Source organism: Bombina bombina, chromosome 10 (assembly GCF_027579735.1).
Source record: "Bombina bombina isolate aBomBom1 chromosome 10, aBomBom1.pri, whole genome shotgun sequence".
NCBI lineage: Eukaryota > Metazoa > Chordata > Amphibia > Anura > Bombinatoridae > Bombina > Bombina bombina.
Genome location: NC_069508.1, coordinates 29,495,814 through 29,520,813, shown reverse-complemented (window position 1 = coordinate 29,520,813; position 25,000 = coordinate 29,495,814). Strand labels below are relative to the sequence as shown.

The window sequence follows — 25,000 nt, the reverse complement described above, 5'->3', positions numbered from 1 at the left end:
CTCCTAGGTTTAGCTTTCAACTAAGAATACCAAAAGAACAAAGCAAAATTGGAGATAGAAGTAAATTTTAAAATTGTTTAAAATTACATGCCCTATCTGAATAATGAAAGTTTGTTTTAAACTAGACTGTCCCTTTAAAGAGTGGAAATTTTAAAGCAAAGTTCCATGTTGTCGTGTATAAAATTTAAAAGAAAGAATATATCAGGGGGTATGTCATTTTTTTAAAAATGATTTTCCCTCTTGTTTGGCCACTGAACGAAAATATTATAAAATGTATTTTTGTTAAACAATAATATTTACTTATATATAAAAATACTTAAAGGGACAGTAAAATAAAAATTAAGCTTGCATGATTTAGACAGAGCATGTAATTTTAAACAACTTTTCAATTTACTTCTATTATATAATTTGCGTTGTTCCCTTGTTGAAAATATGTACATATGCTGAGTATCAACAATGCACTACTGGGAGCTGGCTGCTGATTGGTGGCTACAGATGTTTGTCTCGGGTCATTGGATCACCAGATGTGTTCAGCTAGCTCCCAGTAGTGCATTGCTGCTTGTTGAACAAATGATAAAAGAGCATGAAACAAATTTGATAATAGAAGTAAATTGGAAAGTCGTTTAAAATTGTATGTTCTATCAGAATCATTAAATATATATTTATTTATTTGGGGGGGGGGGGGGTTATATCCCTCTAAAGGCTTTGGATATAATAAATAGTCACAAATCTAAAGGTGTAAACTGATCTAAACAGTGAGAGGAACTACTGGGTTATTAATTGTATAGGGAAACATAATGGTTGTACAAGCTAATGCCCAGTACCGGAAAACAAAAAAAGTCAGGAGACTGACTGATAAAGAGAGAATATCAGTTAAAGCTACTAGTGCACTCTGCTGTAATCACAACGTTTTGCTAAAACACAATTGGGAAGATAAAAAAAAAAAAAAGTCACATTTTGGCTACAGAAGCTGTACATATAAGTAAACTAGCTGAACTATTAAAGTGCCATTAAACACTAAATACATTTTATAAGAATAGCACAGAAGTTATTCTCCGTCTCCCTTTAGTCATGGGAGCCGCCATGATTAAATCTATCTTTCACTTCACTCCAGTGCGATGTATTTGCACATGTGCAGTAACTCTCCTTCACATAGCTGCAGTGTAACCTACATTCCTTAAAGTCTAGTCCAAAATAAACTTTCATGATTCAGATAGGGCATGTCATTTTAAGCAACTTTCCAATTTATTTTCATCACCAATTTTGATTTTTTTCTCTTGGTATTCTTACTTGAAAGCTAAACCTCATGCCTAAGATAATGGGAAAATGGAATATTTCATGTTTTTTTATGCTTGTCCAAAGATTCAAAAATTATGGAAACAAATAGAGTACTGGCTAAATAGATTAATCCTTGAACCCGTACATATCTTTTTTCTATCTGTACATGCGAAAGTACAGAATAAGCCATTGATTAATACTGCAATTTTATTAGTTAGACAGATGATATTAAGATCCTGGAAAGATAAGAAGGCCCCTAGTAAAGTCTCATTTGTACATAATATAATATATCAACTGGTGCTGGATCAGCATGACCCTCTAATCTTTGAAGAAAACAAATTAAAAATGTTCATGGCAAAATGTGATAAAGTAATCCTTGACCAGCCCAGGGAAGTCCAACTACAGCTTTTAGATTTCCGTACGTCACCTGTTTTTTTACAACTGATATTAACAGATAAATATCCTCTGTACTGGAGACAGCATCTTTTCTGAATCTCTTTGTCCTTTTTCCCCCTCTTCTTTCTCCTTGGTTAGTTAAAGATATGAGTTAGAGGTTGTATAGAAATCCGATAAACTATTGTAATATAGTGAAACAAGATTTTCTTGGTAATACTAATTGGTTTCAGCTGGAGCTATTATCAAAGGTTATAACAGCTATTAACTGTGTTTTTTTTCAGTTTTTTTTATGTAGTTATACCCACCAATTGTATTTATGTTATTGTTAAAGTCAACATGAGTGGTTTGTAATATACAATGTGATTGTTTATTATTTGAAACATTTCTGTACAATTACAAAACTTAATAAAAAAAAAAAAAAAGAAAGAAAGCTAAACCTAGGTAGGCTTGTATGCTAATTTCTTAAACCTTGAATGCATTTCGAGAGTTTTCACCACTAGAGGGCGTTAGTTCATTTGTGTCATAGATAACATTGTGCTCACGCCCGTGGAGTTACCAAGGAGTCAGCACTGATTGACTAAAATGCAAGTCTGTCAAAACAACTGAAATAGGGCATTCAATATGGCAGTCTGCAGAGGCTTTGACGGTAATCACAGAGGTAAAAAGTGTATAAATATAACTGTGTTGGTTATGCAAAACTGGGAAATGGGTAATAAAGGGATTATCTATCTTTTTAAACAATAACAATTCTGGTGTAGACTGTCCCTTTAATGGCAGCACCCATGATTAGAGGGCGGTGAGTGAACTTTAGTGCTCAATGTCCCTTTAAAAAAGAAAGAAGAAGAAAAAAAAAATACGCTTTTATGGGTATTTTTTTCTATCACACTGACGAACTGACTTGGGTTTCCTTAGTAACAATACAGTGGGTGACAATTGCTAGCTGTAAAACTATTCAACGCCGGCCGCTGCACGACATGATCACAAAGCAGATTTTCAGCTTGGTCAGCAAAATACTAACTGAATTTGCATCTTAAATTGCTCATAAAACTTAATGGAGAAAACTATTTGTAACTGGTCAATTTTGTTCTTTTAATTATTTATTTAAAACATATTTTTTCATAGTTATCACTCAATATATGATTAGTAAAAAGGAACAAACTGTACACTTTATAAAAAAATAAACAATTATACTGAGGGGAAAAATAAGCCGCATTTGTAAAGGGAAATCAATCCTAAAATACAATTTAAACCAAATAAAATCTGCAGGTTTGAAAGGCAAAGTGATAGCTGCATTTTACGTGCAAAGTAATAAATGTATTTAAAGGGGCATGAAAAACATTTTATTTCATGATTCAGCTACAACATACACATTTAAACAATTGGACACATTGGTAAACCAATGACAAGAGGCATATATGTGCAACCACCAATCAGCAACTAGCATATAGTCTGATGAAATTCTTTGGTTCTGTCAACATAGTAATGAAGACAACATACTACATCCAGAATATATATACAGAAGTTGCGTCAATCAATTTCTTCTGTAGAAAAAGGAAGGAAGTACAATATCCTAAGAGGAATGAAAATCTGATACAACTATAGGTAGAAACTCTGTAACCGTTCTGAGATCATCCTTATCTGATTGGAAAACAGGGAAAGGTTTATCCAATGACAAACTTGAAGCTACAATTAACCTTGCTGAAGTTATGCCCATCAAATAATGTCTTCAAAGTAAGAAACCACATAGATGTACTTATTAGTGGTTTGAACAGAGATTCAAGAAGATAATCTAGCACCAACAGAAGATCCCAAGGAGGTACTAATGATCTGATAGTCGTATATATGAGATATAGCTGCACAAACTGCTGGGTAACAGGATCTTGCTGATCTAGTACCTTAAATTGCAGATATAGCCGAAATCTGTACTCAGAGTGGCTGGTGAAGGTCCTTGCTGAAAACCTACAAGAAGGAAGTGAATAATATCTGAAACTTGAATATTGTCAAGGGAACCATGATGTTGCATCCATGACGCAAAAACATCCTAAATCCTATAATAGGCTATAAAAGTAGATTTCTTTCTAGTTTTAAAAAGAGTTGCAAATTAAAGCATCGTAAAGATTAAAATTTCTTGTATCATGCCCACTTAACAACTAGGCTGCTAGACATAACTTGCCTGTTGAGAAGATGCAGAATGAGAGCTATTGGTGGGAAGACATAATCCAGCTTGAAGTTAAACTGATGGGCAAAAAAATCAACATCTTGGGGACTGGAAACGACTGAAGAACTTACTGACTTGACAATTACACTTAGTAGCCATCATGCCCACATCTGGCATTGCCCACATCTTTTAAATACAAAAATAACACCACTTGCGCTACAAATATATAGAATATAGACCTAGTACCACAATCTGTAAAGTCCCTAAAGCCTCAAAAAACACAATACAATATACCAAAGAAAGTGGGCGCCTAAAAGGCTAGTCTGTAAGAAGTACTATTAAAAGAGTGTATACATAAATAAATGAATTTTTTACAATCATATCAAATTAAAATAAGAAAATATAGGAAGAAATATATATAAGTTGTCACACAATGTAAGCTGCAACATAAAAGATATATCATACAAACAAATAGTAGATCCGGCAATGCGTTTCAGCTCACACTGAGCCTTTGTCAAGCTTGACAAAGGCTCAGTGTGAGCTGAAACGCGTTGCCGGATCTACTATTTTGTCCTTCTTTGTGTCCAGTGAGACACCATACCTTGGAGAGCATGTGATACAGCTGAGGGCGGATTCCAAGAAGTGCAGGGGGAGCTCGGCGGCTTTCTCCCATTGCACACACCAGCAGGATCCCAGAGCTGTTCTTCAGTGGTATATCCACTTGTGCAGGAAATCTGAAACTCGGAGCACCTAAGTCCGAATTCATAGGTACATTTTAACCGTTCTTTGTGCAGCACCAAATCTTTGGAATACAATTATTTTTGGTGTGAACACTGTTCACCTATCATTTTCACATTGTGGATTGGAATTGATTCGATCTTTTTGCCTGGGGGTTTTAGAATATTCTGTCTGCAGCAGAGTTGAAATAGTATTTATAGTATTTGTGTATATTATTGCACAATTTTGGTACATAATACTGACCAGTTTTTAAGATTTTTAAGATTTTTTTTAGATTTGTACTAACTTGAATGCTGCTATTGTTAATGTGAGAATGCTGATGTGAAATTGCAGCATTTATTGTGTGTATGATATATCTTTTATGTTGCAGTTTACATTGTGTGACAACATATATATATTTCTTCCTATATTCCCCACATCTTTACAATCTTGAGAAAAATCATCTTAAAGCAGAATCTGAGACCTACTCAGAAAATCCGCCTCCAGATTGAGACTGCCTGGAAGATGAACTGCTGTTAGCTGAAGATGCCTTTGAGCCCACTGAAATATGGGTGATACTGCTTGAAGCACAGATAGGTTCCTTGTTCCCTAAAATCTGATACAGTCCACTGCGGTTCTGTTGTCTGAAAGGATTTTCACACACTGATTCTGAATGAAACTCTAAAAGGCCTGGAGTGCTTGAGAAACTGCCTTTAGTTCTAAAATGTTTGCTGGAAGAACTGAATCCTGACATGACCACCTGCCTTGTACTTGGTGACAAATTGCACCCCAGCTATGGCTGCTGGAATCTGTCTTGATTTCTATCCAACACGGTTCGGTCAAGGGTTTGCCCTGAGTCACTTTTTGGCTTTAGCCACTATAGGAGATGCTCCACCAAAGATGACAGTAAATGGATTACCTGAGACAGGGGCTATTTTGGTTTCCGATTAAGGTTCTTTTAAAGATGTTAGGAAAAAGAGCATTTAAATGTAACTGTTTCTTTTCCATAAGGGCTATGCTTTCTACTACCAAAGCTGCAGAGAATGGGCCATCTTATTTTGAAACTAATGTGGTTGCTTCTACTAATTCACAGGCCTGTGCTTCATTTATTACAGACATGCAGGAGCTTCTTAAAGTCTATTTACAGGTTATGAAGGATTTTTTTTTCTCCCTAATGCTAGATGTATGGCGGTTTCTAATTTGGCAAGACCCTCTATGGCTGAAGCATTGGGAGGTAGATGCAGAATCTAAACTTAATTTATTGAACCTGCCTTTTAAACCATCCAGGTTCTTCAGGTTTCTCCAGGTTTGAGCCATCCAGATTAGAAAGCAGATTGATGACCTGATTGCAAAGAAAACTGGGGGAAACTTTATTTTTTGCCTCAAACAGCTATGGTGAGGAAATCTACAGTGTTTTTTGCTAGTCAGAGATTTCAGGCTAAAACTGCAAGAAGTTCTTCTAGATACTTTTTTTGTTCCAAAGCATGGAAGCAAGCTGCAGTTTCCAGAGGAAAGGTCAGAGGAAAGTTTGGGCCTACTCAAAATACCAAGACCTAATGATTGGACCAGGCAGGGGGCACGTCTGTTGCAGTTCAGGAATATCTGGAGTCAGACTATTACAGATGAATGGGAATTGACAATTAAATACCTTTTGACCTTTTGGCTTGAATCAAGACACTGGCTTTATGACACACTATGAGGAGGTGTGAAACTATATATAAAAAATAAAATCTACAGCCACTTCTCTGCTACCCCCTATAATGACGAAAGGCAAAGAACGACTGGGGAAAGGGGAAGTCGGGAAGATATTTAAGCCTTTGGCTGGGGTGTGTGCCTACTCTTGGTGGCCAGGTGTTGTATTTCCCAACAGTAAGGAATGAAGTTGTGGACTCTCCCTGCCTTATGGAAGGAAATAAGGTTTGAAGCTGCTGACGTTTGAGGGGTTTGAAGAACCTGATCCAGCTCCCCTTGCAGCTACACTAACCTTCCTGGTTCAGTCCCCTTTGTGACGTGCGTATGTGCTGATGTCACTGACACTCCCATGAAGCCTGGGAGTGTCGCCCACAGCGTTTGATTGGCTATCTCTCTGCATGACGAACATAGCTCATCATAATAACTAGTAATAATAATAACTAGTATTTATATAGCGTCTCTCCCAGTGGGACTCAAAGCACTTTCAGCGCTCGCTCTCGGAATTAACCAAATCGGCAGCTGAATAGTAATAGTTGTTATTATTACCCAATTTAATGGTACTCATTTTATCGACCTCGGAAGGATGAAGGGCTGAGTCAGCACTGCCGGGATTTGAACCTGTGACCTTGGATCTTTTAAACAGGCTTTTTTTGTAGTCAGGGCATTTACCAACTGAGCTACCATCATGCGCCTACATGTAGCGATTGAATCGGTTAAATTTGTATGTTCTGTCTGAATCATTAAGTTTTCATTTTGACTTTACTATCCCTTTAAATAGATCCTGGACTTACATACATAATTATGGTTTTAAACATTTTGAAATACGAGTATTACAAACAGTAGCACCTAAGTGTCTCTTTAACATGTAAAGGAACCAGCTAACCATTACAACACAACTGTCTGCACAAAACATATGCACATGGAATACCTGAACGATAAAGCTCTGTAGCGCCCTTAAAGAAACGCGGTAAGGCTGCTTCTAGCAACATAATGAAGTCTTCCAGTTCCTCTGTGACGCCCACAAGAAAGTATTCATTAACCAGGTTGTACTTGGCTTGGTCCAGGGCCCATTTACTCCCCACGTTCCTAAAAGGATAATTGTCACACACAAAAAAAGTGAGAGCCCATCCCATTTAAAAGGGCATTCCTGCGGCTGCTTTGAACACAATAGCTGCTTACCCGAGTACACTGTAACTTCATATATAGCAATAATGAGATTATGACATTTCTTCATGAAAAGGAAATTTAAAAAAATAAAAAGATAATTTGTTTTTTTTGTGGAATGCAACTGTAATACCGGTTATTTCATAAACAGCTGAACACTTCTTGAGTCTGTGTAAAAATTGTACTTGTCCCACACTCCGTAGAAATACTTTAAATTCTTTAACCACGGCTGCCAAACTGCTGCAAATTGCCAAAACCGTCCGTGTGATTTACAGCACTTGCAGGTTACAGACTTTGCTTTTTGGTCACTCTAGGGAGCATGAAATAAAGTAGACTTTTTAGACAGAAGCAAGAAGTGTTTAATGTTCAGCTGTTTATGAATCAGTCTGTGCTTCAGTAGCGCGGCACACAGCTGGATAGCAGGGTGCCGGGGGGGGTACTGGGAGGAGGGGTGAAATCTTTCTACTTATTAGAGGCCTAATGAGCACTTGATCTTCTCATAAATATTTAATGAAGTTTTAACACTTTTACTCAATATCCCGCTGTCTGTTTACAGTGAGTTGCAGCTAATTAGTAAATTCCCAACTCAGAAAAAGACAGATTTTATTCCGTGCAGTCTTAGCCTGATTAATTGAAGTTCTCTGCTCTGCACTTTTATGCTGTGATTCATCGACCCATTGAGGAACATAGGAACTAGAGCTATAACATTTTAATTTCTAGGACGCGGCTGATGATCTTAATACACGTTATTTTACTAACAAATGTGACATTTAACAATAGCATTATATATTTTCTAGAAAACGTGTGTGTTTGTTTGTTTTTTTGGGGGGTTACCTGCCAGATTTGTTTACTTAGATCGTTGTATTAAACAACAAATAAAAAGGAAACAAATAAAAAAATAGTTTTAAAAAAAAATATATCTTTCCTATTGGGGTAGTTCAAAATTACCGTACATAACTGTGTTCACCTGTGTGTTTAACCCCTTTTGGAGACTTAAATTCCTATTTAGGAGTCGTCCTAATAACAGTGCAATTTTTTTCTGATAAAATTGCAAAGTTTCATTTAATTTCTCTGTCCCTTATATCACGTGACATATGTCAGCCAATCCCAGACTCGTATGAGCTTTGTACTCTTGCACGTACTCAGTGGTACCTCTGACAGTGTGTACATAAGACCGTGCACACTCCTGCGAGAATGAGCAGCTTTATTTTTACAACGGTTTATTTTACAGATAAATGCTTCTGTCAGACTAACAACTAAACAACCTCTCTACATGTATGAGGTGTGATGCACTTGAAATGTTATACACTGTTGCAATAAAATGCTAAACGCATGTGCACTCTCCTGAACTCCTATGAGTCTACCTAAGTAGGATACAAAGAGAATGAAAACAAATTTGATAAGATTTTTTTAATGCATACTTTACATTATTAAAGGTTAATTTTAACTTTAAACGGCATAATGCAGAAATAAAAGGGCCCAAATAAGAAGGCAAATTCGCTTTATTTTCCTACCAGCATTCTGAGCTGTGGCCACAGAAGAACGGAATCTGGAGCCATAGTTTCTCCGGAGCGCAGTCAGAGCCCCCTGCTGCTACACATTCATCAAAGGTCTGGAAGACAGATAAAGACGCACTGTGAGATATAAACGCCTGTCTCACGTATCATGTATAATAAACTTGTAGGGAAAAATGCTGACATTAAAGGGACACCAAACCCAACATTTTTATTTCATGATTTAGGTAGAACATAGAATTTTAAACAACTTTCCAGTTTATTTCTATTATCAAATTTGTTTTATTCTCTTGGTATCGTTTGTTGAAGGAGCAGCAATGCACTACTGATTTCTAGCTGAAAACATGGGTGAGCCAATGACAATCAGTATAAATATGCAGCCACCAATCAGCAGCTAGAACCTAGGTTCTCTGTTGCTCCTGAGCTTTCCTAAATAAACCTTTCAGCAAAGGATACCAAGAGAAGAAAGCAAATTAAATAGTAGAAGGAAACTGGAAAGTTGTTTAAACTTGAATGATCTGTCTAAATCATGACTTTACTGTCCCTTTAAGGGAAAAGTAAAGTGAAAACTAAACTTTCATGATTCAGACAGAATTTTAATTATTCAGGTATCAACTTTACTTTGTTCTCTTGGTATCATTTGCTGAAGAGTGCACGTAGGTAGGCTCAGGAATAGCAAGGCACTACTGCGAGGTAGTTGTTGATTGGAGGCTACACACATGCATCTTGTCATTGGCTCACTGGATGTGTTCAACTAGTTCCCAGTAGTGCCTTGCTGCTTCCTGAGCATACTCAGGTATACTCTCCAAGAAATGACACAAAGTTAAAGAAGTACATTTTACAAAAAAATGTTTATCTGGGAAAACTCAAGAGCAGCAAAGAAGTGGAAGGTTGTTTAAAATGACATGATCTGTCTGAATAAAAATCTTTGTCACTTTACTGTACCTTTAAGAAATAAGAGATCCATTGTAATTTACTTATAAAAATTAATGTCCTCTAGTTTGTTTTTCATATTAAAAAGGGACATGAAACCCACATTTTTTTCTTTCCTGATTTAGACAGAGAATACCATTTTAAACAACTTTCCAATTTATTTCTATTATTTAATTTGCTTCCTTCTCTAGGTATCCTTTGCTGAAACATTTATCTAGGTAAGCTCAGGAGCAGCAAAGAACCTAGGTTCTAGCTGCTGATTGGTGGCTGCATATATCTATACCGATTGTCATTGGCTCTCCCATGTGTTCTGTTAGAAACCAGAAGTGCACTGCTGTTCATTCAACAAATGATAACAACAGAATGAAGCAAATTTGATAATAAAAGTAAATTGAAAAGTTGTTTAAAATTGTATGTTCTGCCTAAATCATGAAAAACATTTTGGGTTTCATGTCCCTTTAATTTGTGAAAATATTTGACATATTAGTTGTCATTGTCCATTTCTTTCCCAAATCAACAGAACCGCATTAAAATAACGTGCGTGAGAATGGTACACGAGATGTCTTGTCACCGGTTCCATTTCCTTATAAAAATAAGTAACATATGATCTCTTCTACTATTTAAACGTACAGGAAACCCCAAAAAGGATAAAGCATACAATTTTAAATAACTTTAAAATTTACTTTTATTATCAAATGTGCTTCATTCTCTTGTTATCCTTTGCTGAAGGAACAGCATTGCACTACTGACAGGAAGCTGAACACATCTAGTTAGCCAATCACAAGAGACAAATGTGTGCAGGCACCAATCAGCAGCTAGCTCCCACTAGTGTAGAATACATGCGTATTTGTTTTCAACAAGGGATACCAAGAGAACGAAGCACATTTGAAAATAGAAGTAAATTTAAAAGTATCTTACAATTATTTGCCCTATCTGAATCATGCAAATTTAATTTTGACTTCCTATCCCTTTAAGGATAGCATACAGCACAATGTTAGTGAATTTTACTCTCGCTATCTGCCATTTAGCCCAATATACAAGACTCAAATGAATGGTCTATTGTACCTTTTTGTCCCCTTGTTTTCTCCTCCGTAACCCAGGCCGATAGTCATCCCCAAAGCGCAGGAAGTAGTAGTAGGAAACAAGGCGCTCAATAGGATCCCGGATGATATTTATATAAATTGGTTTCTTTTTAATTCCAAATCTGGAATGCAAATTTAGGGTTAAAATGAATAATACAAGAAAAGTTTGGCAGTTCCAGTTTTAATTTACAAATAACAACAGGCATACAATAGTATTCCATAGCTACCAGGTTAGAAAGCATCAGAAAGATTATTTTAAATCTATCAATATCTACCTACACCTACCTGCCTATGCCTTTCTACCTACACCTACCTGCCTATGCCTTTCTACCTACACCTACCTGCCTATGCCTTTCTACCTACACCTACCTGCCTATGCCTTTCTACCTACACCTACCTGCCTATGCCTTTCTACCTACACCTACCTGCCTATGCCTTTCTACCTACACCTACCTGCCTATGCCTTTCTACCTACACCTACCTGCCTATGCCTTTCTACCTACACCTACCTGCCTATGCCTTTCTACCTACACCTACCTGCCTATGCCTTTCTACCTACACCTACCTGCCTATGCCTTTCTACCTACACCTACCTGCCTATGCCTTTCTACCTACACCTACCTGCCTATGCCTTTCTACCTACACCTACCTGCCTATGCCTTTCTACCTACACCTACCTGCCTATGCCTTTCTACCTACGCCTACCTGCCTATGCCTTTCTACCTACGCCTATCTGCCTATGACTTTCTACCTAAACCCATCCATATCTACCTGCCTATGCCTTTCTACCTACACCTATCCATATCTACCTACACCTATCTGCCTATGTCTTTCTACCCAAACCTATCCATATCTACCTACACCTACCTGCCTATGCTTTTCTACCTACACCTATCCATATCTGCCTATGCCTTTCTACCTAAACCTATCCACATCTACCTGCCTATGCCTTTCTACCTACACCTATCCATATCTACCTACACCTACCTGCCTATGCTTTTCTACCTACACCTATCCATATCTGCCTATGCCTTTCTACCTAAACCTATCCACATCTACCTGCCTATGCCTTTCTACCTACACCTATCCATATCTACCTACACCTATCTGCCTATGCCTTTCTACCTACACCTATCCACGTCTACCTGCTTATGCCTTTCTACCTACACCTATCCATATCTACCTACACCTATCTGCCTATGCCTTTCTACCTACACCTATCCATATCTACCTACACCTATGCCTTTCTACCTACACCTATCCATATCTACCTACACCTATCCACCTATGCCTTTCTACCTACAACTATCCATATCTACCTATACCTATCTGCCTATGCCTTTCTACCTACACCTATCCATATCTACCTACACACCTAAAACTGGTACAATATTTACTAAACTGATTGCCCGGAACTGAAGGTCTGAAATTGTTCCAACAAACCCCCATGTGGACAGAATATATTACAGAGACTAGCCCTGGAAGAAAAGAAAATTTATGCTTACCTGATAAATGTATTTCTTTTTTGACACGATGAGTCCACGGATCATCTTAATTACTAATGGGATATTCACCTCCTGGTCAGCAGGAGGAGGCAAAGAGCACCACAGCAGAGCTGTTAAATAGCTCCTCCCTTCCCTCCCACTCCAGTCATTCGACCGAAATTAGGAAGAGAAAGGAAAAACCAAGGTGCAGAGGTGTCTGAAGTTTACAATAACCCACAACCTGTCTAAAAGAACAGGGCGAGCCGTGGACTTATCGTGTCAAAAAAGAAATACATTTATCAGGTAAGCATACATTTTCTTTTCTTTTTTAAGATACGATGAGTCCATGGATCATCTTATTTACTAATGGGATTCAATACCCAAGCTAGAGTACACAGATGATACGGGAAGGACAAGACAGGGAACCTAAACGAAAGGCACCACTGCCTAAAAAAATCTTTCTCCCAAAAGTGGCCTCAGCCGAGGCAAAAAAGTCAAATTTGTAGAACTTTGAAAAAGAGTGAAGAGAGGACCAAGTTGCAGCCTTGCAAGTCTGATCCACAGAAGCTTAATTTTTGAACTCCCATGAGAAAGCAACAGCTCTCGTGGAATGAGCCATAACTGTCCCGGGAGGCTGCTTTTCAGCAGTCTCATATGCAAAACGTATGATACTCTACAACCAAAAAGAAAACAGAATTTATGTTTACATGATAAATTACTTTCTCCAACGGTGTGTCCGGTCCACGGCGTCATCCTTACTTGTGGGATATTCTCTTCCCCAACAGGAAATGGCAAAGAGCCCAGCAAAGCTGGTCACATGATCCCTCCTAGGCTCCGCCTTCCCCAGTCATTCGACCGACGTAAAGGAGGAATATTTGCATAGGAGAAATCATATGATACCGTGGTGACTGTAGTTAAAGAAAATAAATCATCAGACCTGATTAAAAAACCAGGGCGGGCCGTGGACCGGACACACCGTTGGAGAAAGTAATTTATCAGGTAAACATAAATTCTGTTTTCTCCAACATAGGTGTGTCCGGTCCACGGCGTCATCCTTACTTGTGGGAACCAATACCAAAGCTTTAGGACACGGATGAAGGGAGGGAGCAAATCAGGTCACCTATATGGAAGGCACCACGGCTTGCAAAACCTTTCTCCCAAAAATAGCCTCAGAAGAAGCAAAAGTATCAAATTTGTAAAATTTAGTAAAAGTGTGCAGTGAAGACCAAGTCGCTGCCTTACATATCTGATCAACAGAAGCCTCGTTCTTGAAGGCCCATGTGGAAGCCACAGCCCTAGTGGAATGAGCTGTGATTCTTTCAGGAGGCTGCCGTCAGGCAGTCTCGTAAGCCAATCTGATGATGCTTTTAAGCCAAAAGGAGAGAGAGGTAGAAGTTGCTTTTTGACCTCTCCTTTTACCAGAATAAACAACAAACAAGGAAGATGTTTGTCTAAAATCCTTTGTAGCATCTAAATAGAATTTTAAAGCACGAACTACATCCAAATTGTGCAACAAACGTTCCTTCTTTGAAACTGGATTCGGACACAAAGAAGGCACGACTATCTCCTGGTTAATGTTTTTGTTAGAAACAACTTTCGGAAGAAAACCAGGTTTAGTACGCAAAACCACCTTATCTGCATGGAACACCAGATAAGGAGGAGAACACTGCAGAGCAGATAATTCTGAAACTCTTCTAGCAGAAGAAATTGCAACCAAAAACAGAACTTTCCAAGATAATAACTTAATATCAACGGAATGTAAGGGTTCAAACTGAACCCCCTGAAGAACGGAAAGAACTAAATTGAGACTCCAAGGAGGAGTCAAAGGTTTGTAAACAGGCTTGATTCTAACCAGAGCCTGAACAAAGGCTTGAACATCTGGCACAGCTGCCAGCTTTTTGTGAAGTAACACAGATAAAGCAGAAATCTGTCCCTTCAAAGAACTTGCAGATAATCCTTTCTGCAAACCTTCTTGAAGAAAGGATAGAATCTTAGGAATTTTTATCTTGTCCCAAGGGAATCCTTTAGATTCACACCAACAGATATATTTTTTCCATATTTTGTGGTAGATTTTTCTAGTTACAGGCTTTCTGGCCTGAACAAGAGTATCAATGACAGAATCTGAGAACCCTCGCTTTGATAAGATCAAGCGTTCAATCTCCAGGCAGTCAGTTGGAGTGAGACCAGATTCGGATGTTCGAACGGACCTTGAACAAGAAGGTCCCGTCTCAAAGGTAGCTTCCATGGTGGAGCCGATGACATATTCACCAGGTCTGCATACCAAGTCCTGCGTGGCCACGCAGGAGCTATCAAGATCACCGATGCCCTCTCCTGATTGATCCTGGCTACCAGCCTGGGGATGAGAGGAAACGGCGGGAATACATAAGCTAGTTTGAAGGTCCAAGGTGCTACTAGTGCATCTACTAGAGTCGCCTTGGGATCCCTGGATCTGGACCCGTAGCAAGGAACCTTGAAGTTCTGATGAGAGGCCATCAGATCCATGTCTGGAATGCCCCACAACTGAGTAATTTGGGCAAAGATTTCCGGATGGAGTTCCCACTCCCCCGGATGAAATGTCTGACGACTCAGAAAATCCGCTTCCCAATTTTCCACTCCTGGGATGTGGATTGCAGACAAGTGGCAGGAGTGAGTCTCCGCCCATTGAATGATTTTGGTCACTTCTTCCATCGCCAGGGAACTCCTTGTTCCCCCCTGATGGTTGATGTACGCAACAGTCGTCATGTTGTCTGATTGAAACCGTATGAATTTGGCCTTTGCTAGCTGAGGCCAAGCCTTGAGAGCATTGAATATCGCTCTCAGTTCCAGAATATTTATCGGGAGAAGAGATTCTTCCCGAGACCAAAGACCCTGAGCTTTCAGGGGTCCCCAGACCGCGCCCCAGCCCACCAGACTGGCGTCGGTCGTGACAATGACCCACTCTGGTCTGCGGAAGCTCATCCCCTGTGACAGGTTGTCCAGGGACAGCCACCAACGGAGTGAATCTCTGGTTCTCTGATCTACTTGTATCGTCGGAGACAAGTCTGTATAATCCCCATTCCACTGACTGAGCATGCACAGTTGTAATGGTCTTAGATGAATTCGCGCAAAAGGAACTATGTCCATTGCCGCTACCATCAAACCTATTACTTCCATGCACTGCGCTATGGAAGGAAGAGGAACAGAATGAAGTACTTGACAAGAGTTTAGAAGTTTTGATTTTCTGGCCTCTGTCAGAAAAATCCTCATTTCTAAGGAGTCTATTATTGTTCCCAAGAAGGGAACCCTTGTTGACGGAGATAGAGAACTTTTTTCTACGTTCACTTTCCACCCGTGAGATCTGAGAAAGGCCATGACAATGTCCGTGTGAGCCTTTGCTTGTGGAAGGGACGACGCTTGAATCAGAATGTCGTCCAAGTAAGGTACTACTGCAATGCCCCTTGGTCTTAGCACCGCTAGAAGGGACCCTAGTACCTTTGTGAAAATTCTTGGAGCAGTGGCTAATCCGAACGGAAGTGCCACAAACTGGTAATGCTTGTCCAGAAATGCGAACCTTAGGAACCGATGATGTTCCTTGTGGATAGGAATATGTAGATACGCATCCTTTAAATCCATCGTGGTCATGAATTGACCTTCCTGGATGGAAGGAAGAATTGTTCGAATGGTTTCCATTTTGAACGATGGAACCTTGAGAAACTTGTTTAGGATCTTGAGATCTAAGATTGGTCTGAATGTTCCCTCTTTTTTGGGAACTACGAACAGATTGGAGTAGAACCCCATCCCTTGTTCTCCTAATGGAACAGGATGAATCACTCCCATTTTTAACAGGTCTTCTACACAATGTAAGAATGCCTGTTTTTTTATGTGGTCTGAAGACAATTGAGACCTGTGGAACCTCCCCCTTGGGGGAAGCCCCTTGAATTCCAGAAGATAACCTTGGGAGACTATTTCTAGCGCCCAAGGATCCAGAACATCTCTTGCCCAAGCCTGAGCGAAGAGAGAGAGTCTGCCCCCCACCAGATCCGGTCCCGGATCGGGGGCCAACATCTCATGCTGTCTTGGTAGCAGTGGCAGGTTTCTTGGCCTGCTTTCCTTTGTTCCAGCCTTGCATTGGCCTCCAGGTTGGTTTGGCTTGAGAAGTATTACCCTCTTGCTTAGAGGACGTAGCACTTGGGGCTGGTCCGTTTCTGCGAAAGGGACGAAAATTAGGTTTATTTTTGGCCTTGAAAGACCTATCCTGAGGAAGGGCGTGGCCCTTGCCCCCAGTGATATCAGAAATAATCTCTTTCAAGTCAGGGCCAAACAGCGTTTTCCCCTTGAAAGGAATGTTAAGCAATTTGTTCTTGGAAGACGCATCCGCTGACCAAGATTTTAGCCAAAGCGCTCTGCGCGCCACAATAGCAAACCCAGAATTTTTCGCCGCTAATCTAGCCAATTGCAAAGTGGCGTCTAGGGTGAAAGAGTTAGCCAATTTGAGAGCATGAATTCTGTCCAAAATCTCCTCATAAGAAGAATCTTTATTGAGCGCCTTTTCTAGTTCATCGAACCAGAAACACGCTGCTGTAGTGATAGGAACAATGCATGAAATTGGTTGTAGAAGGTAACCTTGCTGAACAAACATCTTTTTAAGCAAACCCTCTAACTTTTTATCCATAGGATCTTTGAAAGCACAACTATCTTCTATGGGTATAGTGGTGCGTTTGTTTAGAGTAGAAACCGCCCCCTCGACCTTGGGGACTGTCTGCCATAAGTCCTTTCTGGGGTCGACCATAGGAAACAATTTCTTAAATATAGGGGGAGGGACGAAAGGTATGCCGGGCCTTTCCCATTCTTTATTTACAATGTCCGCCACCCGCTTGGGTATAGGAAAAGCTTCGGGGGGCCCCGGGACCTCTAGGAACTTGTCCATTTTACATAATTTCTCTGGAATGACCAAATTCTCACAATCATCCAGAGTAGATAACACCTCCTTAAGCAGGGCGCGGAGATGTTCCAATTTAAATTTAAATGTAATCACATCAGGTTCAGCTTGTTGAGAAATTTTCCCTGAATCTGAAATTTCTCCCTCAGACAAAACCTCCCTGGCCCCCTCAGACTGGTGTAGGGGCACTTCAGAACCAATATCATCAGCGTCCTCATGCTCTTCAGTATTTTCTAAAACAGAGCAGTCGCGCTTTCGCTGATAAGTGGGCATTTTGGCTAAAATGTTTTTGATAGAATTATCCATTACAGCCGTTAATTGTTGCATAGTAAGGAGTATTGGCGCACTAGATGTACTAGGGGCCTCCTGTGTGGGCAAGACTGGTGTAGACGAAGGAGGGGATGATGCAGTACCATGCTTACTCCCCTCACTTGAGGAATCATCTTGGGCATCATTTTCTCTAAATTTTGTGTCACATAAATCACATCTATTTAAATGAGAAGGAACCTTGGCTTCCCCACATACAGAACACAGTCTATCTGGTAGTTCAGACATGTTAAACAGGCATAAACTTGATAACAAAGTACAAAAAACGTTTTAAAATAAAACCGTTACTGTCACTTTAAATTTTAAACTGAACACACTTTATTACTGCAAATGTGAAAAAGTATGAAGGAATTGTTCAAAATTCACCAAAATTTCACCACAGTGTCTTAAAGCCTTAAAAGTATTGCACACCAAATTTGAAAGCTTTAACTCTTAAAATAACGGAACCGGAGCCGTTTTTATATTTAACCCCTTTACAGTCCCTGGTATCTGCTTTGCTGAGACCCAACCAAGCCCAAAGGGGAATACGATACCAAATGACGCCTTCAGAAAGTCTTTTCTGTGTATCAGAGCTCCTCACACATGCATCTGCATGTCATGCTTCCCAAAAACAAGTGCGCAATAGAGGCGCGAAAATGAGGCTCTGCCTATGATTAGGGAAAGCCCCTAGAGGATAAGGTGTCCAATACAGTGCCTGCCGGTTATTTTACATAATCCCCAAGAATAAAATAATTCCTCAAAGCTATGAAGTATTAAAATATGTTTATATATCAATCGTTTTAGCCCAGAAAATGTCTACAGTCTTAAAAGCCCTTGTGAAGCCCTTTTTTTTCTTATGTAATAAAAATGGCTTACCGGATCCCAAAGGGAAAATGACAGCTTCCAGCATTACATCGTCTTGTTAGAAATGTGTCATACCTCAAGCAGCAAAAGTCTGCTCACTGTTTCCCCCAACTGAAGTTAATTCCTCTCAACAGTCCTGTGTGGAAACAGCCATCGATTTTAGTAACGGTTGCTAAAATCATTTTCCTCTTACAAACAGAAATCTTCATCACCTTTCTGTTTCAGAGTAAATAGTACATACCAGCACTATTTTAAAATAACAAACTCTTGATTGAATAATAAAAACTACAGTTAAACACCAAAAAACTCTAAGCCATCTCCGTGGAGATGTTGCCTGTACAACGGCAAAGAGAATGACTGGGGAAGGCGGAGCCTAGGAGGGATCATGTGACCAGCTTTGCTGGGCTCTTTGCCATTTCCTGTTGGGGAAGAGAATATCCCACAAGTAAGGATGACGCCGTGGACCGGACACACCTATGTTGGAGAAAGAAGTAGCCTGAGATTTCTGTCCCTTTTCGTTTTTCTTGAGAAAACCACAAAGAACCTTTGACAAAGCCTTTGTGGCGAAACATGTCAGGGCAGCTGGAGAACTTTTCTCCTTTTTAAACTTTTCAAACAGTGTGACCTGGTGTATGAATGTTTAATTAGAAAAATAATTTAAAATGGTACATGTGTGAACCGTGTGTGAACTTGAGATCCTCTAGCCAGACAAGCTGTCAATAGCCAGTATTAGTACTTTACTAATCACTACCGCAAAAATAGACAAAACGAAATTAATATATTACGGTTAGAGGGTACTACAACCCTGAATGGTAAGGGATTGATATTTGTGTGTTTATACTATAAGCTGGGAAGGCCAAACGGCAACTCGAATCTTACCATCTAGATTATTATAATTGTTTAGCCACTACATTAACGCTGACTACTGAAAACTTCCGGCTAAACTAATCTCATTTACATAGTATATTGGGGAGCAAAACCCGAAAAAAACGGGGGGTTAATATATACAGTAATGACTGATGTAGTATACTGATAAGTCCTACTTTACGATAAGGAATTTAAAGGTGCATCCGCAATACTAAGAAAACCTATATATAGATAATCAAGCAGGGGCAGGTTTTGATATCACCGGTTTAGAAACCAGCTATTCTGACCTACAGGAAACTAAATTTTTTCTGAATACTATTACTGTCCTTTGACAGTTAAGCTCCGCTCATTTTCGCCATTCAGGCTCTCTATATACCAAGTATCACAAAACGAGTAGAAGCACCGCACACTATAACAGATATTCAGTACAAATTGACAGCGTATTTAACGTATAGGTATATTTAGCTCTCTATATGGAATTATAATAACATATGTTGATAACTATAAATAATTCTAATTACCCCACAGGGCTATCTATACAACAGTTAAGAATATCTGTAATATCAGATCAATACTGTAGCACGATCAACCTGATTCCACATATAAACAGGAGAATACCTCCTAACCCTCGTAGATAAGTGGGTTAAACAATTTCTCTACAATAACGTGCTATATTGTCACCCCCCAGTTATAATCTCCACAATATAAGCATATCCATCCAATTCATCACTAAGCCGCTGATAGACTCCTTAGCACAGCCAGTCTGGTGATAATTCTATCCTATCCTTCAACAAAGGAGTGGCAAAGAACTGTACGGGACCGTTACATTTTGGGTTCTAAAATAAAAACCGAAATAAAACACAAACCAGAACTAGTAATCACACTCCCCACATTGCGGACTACACACAACTATTGGGGGATTAGCTACACCTGAGATATAACTCAGGACCCTACATATAAAAGGGTGACACCCGAGGTATATTGTAGCACCCCATATTAGTGAGGGTACTTTCCCTTGGATTTACCAAAAATGTACTAATGGTCTATTCCTTTTTGGAACAACATTCCCTCACCCCACACTGTTTGTGGATTTTAATGTGTTGTAAAGATTTTAACTAACAAAATAAAAGTTAAGTTTTAATCGCCCCTCTTTGGGCTTCTTTACCTAAGGTAGCATTGGACCAAAATAGATCAATTGCTGGTGAGTGCTACACAAGTACATTCTTGCAATTGCCTAAGGCAATTGATATTTGAAAACCACAAAGAAGACTGACAACCTTAAAAGTCCTTAGTTGCCTGCAGGTAAAACTTTAAAGCACGAACCACGTCCAAAGTTTGCAGAGGTCTTTCCTTCTGAGAAGAAGGATTAGAATACAAGAAAAGAACAACAATCTCCTGATTTATGTTCCGATCAGAGACAACCTTAGGAAGAATCCTAATTTAGTACGTAAAACTACCTTATCTGAATGGAAAATAAAATAAGGTGACTTATACTGAAATGCCGAGAGCTCCAACACTCTCCAAGCAGAAGAAATAGCAACAAGAAATAAAACTTTCCAAGATAACAACTTAATATCTAAGGAAAGCATAGGCTCAAACAGAGTCCCTTGAAAAACTCTGAGAACTAAATTCAGACTCCATGGAGGAGTACTGAATTGAACACAGGCCTGATCTTGACCAAGGCCTGACAAAATGATTGTACATCTGGGAAACATCTTTTTAAATATAGGGATTGTGGTCTCTTCCATTCCTTATAATTTACTGGGCACGCTAGGATAGATTACTTCGGAAGTGTCGGAGTCGCCCAGGGTAGCTAAAACCTCCTAAAGCAACAAATGGAGGTGTTTAAGCTAAAAAAAAAAAAACTGAAAGAAAAACAACCTCAAGATCAAATAAAGATATTATTCATTTGAGTCTGAGAATTCTCTCTCAGGTAATCCAGAAGTATCTTCCTCTTTCAGGTAACAGGGAAGAACCATTCAGAATAGCAACTACTGTATCAATCACCCTTTAAATGATTGAAAATAATTCCTCTAGTAATGTTTCCTTCCACGTAGGAAAACATATAATGCATGAAATGCAGAGTAACTCCAGGTGGAGTGTAAAAGGAAAAGCAGGGCACTGCATGTGGGCCATAACATTTTGTGGAACACTATAGGAGAAATTTGTGGCAGAGATTGACCATAGTCAACAGACTCCTAAACAGCAAACGCCTTAGAAGGAGTAGGTTTAGAAAAGAGTGAAATTTTTTAATAAAAATTGACACATAAATTTTTTTACTGTCTCTTTAATTTTTAAAAAGTAACTCATTTTTTGTGTGCTCTTGTTCCATCCTAAGTCACAAAGGATGAAATAAACAATAAACAGTTGAAATTCTTTTAATAAAAATGAACAGATAAAAAAATGTACTGTCTCTTTAAATTCAAAACTGTAACTTTTTATTTTTATTTTTTGTGTGCAGAACAAACTAAAATAGTACACAAGTAATGCAGAAGTTAACCACACCTCAGCTAAACCTTGCTGAGGTGCCCATCTGCCCCTCTAATTTGTTTTTGTGCTTAAAACACAATATAACATAAAAAACAACGGAACTGCAGAATTTATTAGAATTATTGTTCTTTGATTCCAGTTGCTGCAAAGGGGAGACTGATTAAAGGTAATTGCAACTAGTTTCATAACGGATTGCGATCAGCAGGGACTCTATCATATGCTCTAATAACTGAGTGCATTATGATCCGGAACATAGCTGCAATCTCTGTGACCACTATTTACAGTGTAAAGAGTCCTTCCGTTTCCGACAACGGAGTTAGAGATTAGAGTGCGCAGCCCAAATTGGCGCCACCCATAGGTCCGCCCATCATGGGCGTCACAATATCAGGCTCTCTTCTCGATATGATACAGCCTTAACTCACTAGGTGCGCAGCCCAAAATGGCGCCACCCGAATCTCCGCCCATCGTGGGCGTTACAATATCAAGCACCCGGTTGCCATTATCCTAACTAAGATGCTTAACTTAGTAGGATAATGGAGTTAATATAAAAACCATTACGCCACCGGGAGCAAATGAACCAAGAACCTATCTGGAGGCAAATTTGGCTACCACTTTGTATATAGTGGCTTAGCCAAAAAATATGTGACCAAAGAGTCTCCTTTACTCAGCCCAATAGAAAATAAGCTACCAATCTCCTCAGCCCCAGTGCCTGCTAATAAAATGCTGTCACCTTGAATTCACTCCCTTCAATGTATAGGAGTTATATCCCATTAAATAAAGTGCCTCACCTCATCTGAGATTTCAGACCCAGAATACAAATTCAGCACTTACCTATGAATTCTGCCCGACAGCAGGGCAGCTCAGCAGGATTGAGAGGTCCTCTCCCTCACATAGTCCTGTGGAAAGGAAAAAAACCTGAGTCATCTTACTTAGGCTATTAAACTTAGGGCAGCATCAAAGTATGGGAGGCGCAGTGAGAATTATGTCCCACAAGTTCCCATTGTTCTAAAGCCACCAAAGCTCTACTGTAGAGACTGATATAGACTACGGCTACACCCTAGAACAAAGCAGCACACTATGGCACTACTTTAAAAATAATAAACTCTTGATTGAAGAATCTAGTCTAACACATCACTTTACCTCTTCCTAGCACTAACGTAGGCAAAGAGAATGACTGGGGTGGGAGGGAAGGGAGAAGCTATTTAACAGCTCTGCTGTGGTGCTCTTTGCCTCCTCCTGCTGACCAGGAGGTGAATATCCCATTAGTAATTAAGATGATCCGTGGACTCATCGTGTCTTAAAAAAGAAATACCATTTCTTTAGGTTAAACAAGCTAGATACCTTTCACAACATCAACTTCCAGTGAGAAGCCAACACACAAACATTTGAAGCAACATTATAATGACAAATACAAAATAATTCTAATGGTGTATTCGTTCTAAATATATTTCATTATGAGGAATCCACAGATACATAGTTATCATATTAATATCTGTGTTAATTATTTTGTTATAACCGGCTTGTCAGTTTTCTTTGAAAATTGTTAAAACAATAATATGCTTCAATTAAGCCTTTGGGGGAAAAATAGGAAGACTACATTCCATTGGTTAATGCACCCCACCCAAGCTCAGGTGCACTCAAGATAGTGTATTGGAGTTGTATATTAAGTCAGGGAGGCTCATGGTTATAAAGAGAGAAGCAAAAATGATTCAGCCCATAAAGGCATAGTATTGTAGTATTCGGTCCAGACAGCATTGAAACACCTTGTAAAATTGTGACTGGCTAAGTGGAATATTGTGCAAATATAGAAATAATCAGCCAGAGCTGTGAGTTTTTCCAGAGCCATGGGATGTGTACCCATTCCGGTTTGAGAGTGCAATCCACCTCCGTGTTTTGTAGTGAGGCAGATTACAAAACCTTTTTTGTATCTCAGAGTGTTTGGTTGGGAACCACTATATATGGCTGCAGGTTTGGGACCAGGTAGGAAGAGACATTGGTACGGCCCCTGCTGGGCTTATCATTTGGCCAAATTATGTAAATATCTCTTCACTTTCTGTTTTTAGCCTAGCTGTGTGCATCTATGTGGGTTCTTGCCAATCTATGTGTTTGATGATTTTATTTGGTGTCTCCTACTGAGCCCAAGATGCAAAGATTCAAAAAGGTACCTGGTGCTAAAGTCTAATATAAATATTAAATACAAAAAAAGAAAAACTTTATGTGAGCACTGTTGCTTCTGCCGAGACAGCATACTTACATACAGTAATAACTGTTGCTTCTGCCGAGACAGCATACTTACATACAGTAATAACTGTTGCTTCTGCCGAGACAGCATACTTACATACAGTAATAACTGTTGCTTCTGCCGAGACAGCATACTTACATACAGTAATAACTGTTGCTTCTACCGAGACAGCATACTTACATACAGTAATAACTGTTGCTTCTACCGAGACAGCATACTTACATACAGTAATAACTATTGCTTCTACCGAGACAGCATACTTACATACAGTAATAACTGTTGCTTCTACCGAGACAGCATACTTACATACAGTAATAACTGTTGCTTCTACCGAGACAGCATACTTACATACAGTAATAACTATTGCTTCTGCCGAGACAGCATACTTACATACAGTAATAACTGTTGCTTCTGCCGAGACAGCATACTTACATACAGTAATAACTGTTGCTTCTGCCGAGACAGCATACTTACATACAGTAATAACTGTTGCTTCTGCCGAGACAGCATACTTACATACAGTAATAACTGTTGCTTCTGCCGAGACAGCATACTTACATACAGTAATAACTGTTGCTTCTACTGAGACAGCATACTTACATACAGTAATAACTGTTGCTTCTACTGAGACAGCATACTTACATACAGTAATAACTGTTGCTTCTACTGAGACAGCATACTTACATACAGTAATAACTGTTGCTTCTACCGAGACAGCATACTTACATACAGTAATAACTGTTGCTTCTACCGAGACAGCATACTTACATACAGTAATAACTGTTGCTTCTGCCGAGACAGCATACTTACATACAGTAATAACTGTTGCTTCTACTGAGACAGCATACTTACATACAGTAATAACTGTTGCTTCTGCCGAGACAGCATACTTACA

The 25,000-nt window shown here is 39.3% G+C and overlaps 1 protein-coding gene across 1 annotated transcript in view; it reads right to left on the bottom strand.

Annotated features, from left to right (window-relative positions):
- Positions 1 to 25,000, bottom strand: part of HS2ST1 (heparan sulfate 2-O-sulfotransferase 1) — a 280,471-nt gene that overhangs the window by 2,067 nt on the left and 253,404 nt on the right. Inside the window, exons 4-6 of the mRNA XM_053693915.1 lie at positions 10,918 to 11,056; positions 8,920 to 9,017; positions 7,170 to 7,327 (exon numbers count right to left, since the gene is read on the bottom strand). Of these exons, the coding sequence (XP_053549890.1) occupies positions 7,170 to 7,327; positions 8,920 to 9,017; positions 10,918 to 11,056 (395 nt within the window). The remainder of the gene's footprint in view (positions 1 to 7,169; positions 7,328 to 8,919; positions 9,018 to 10,917; positions 11,057 to 25,000) is intronic.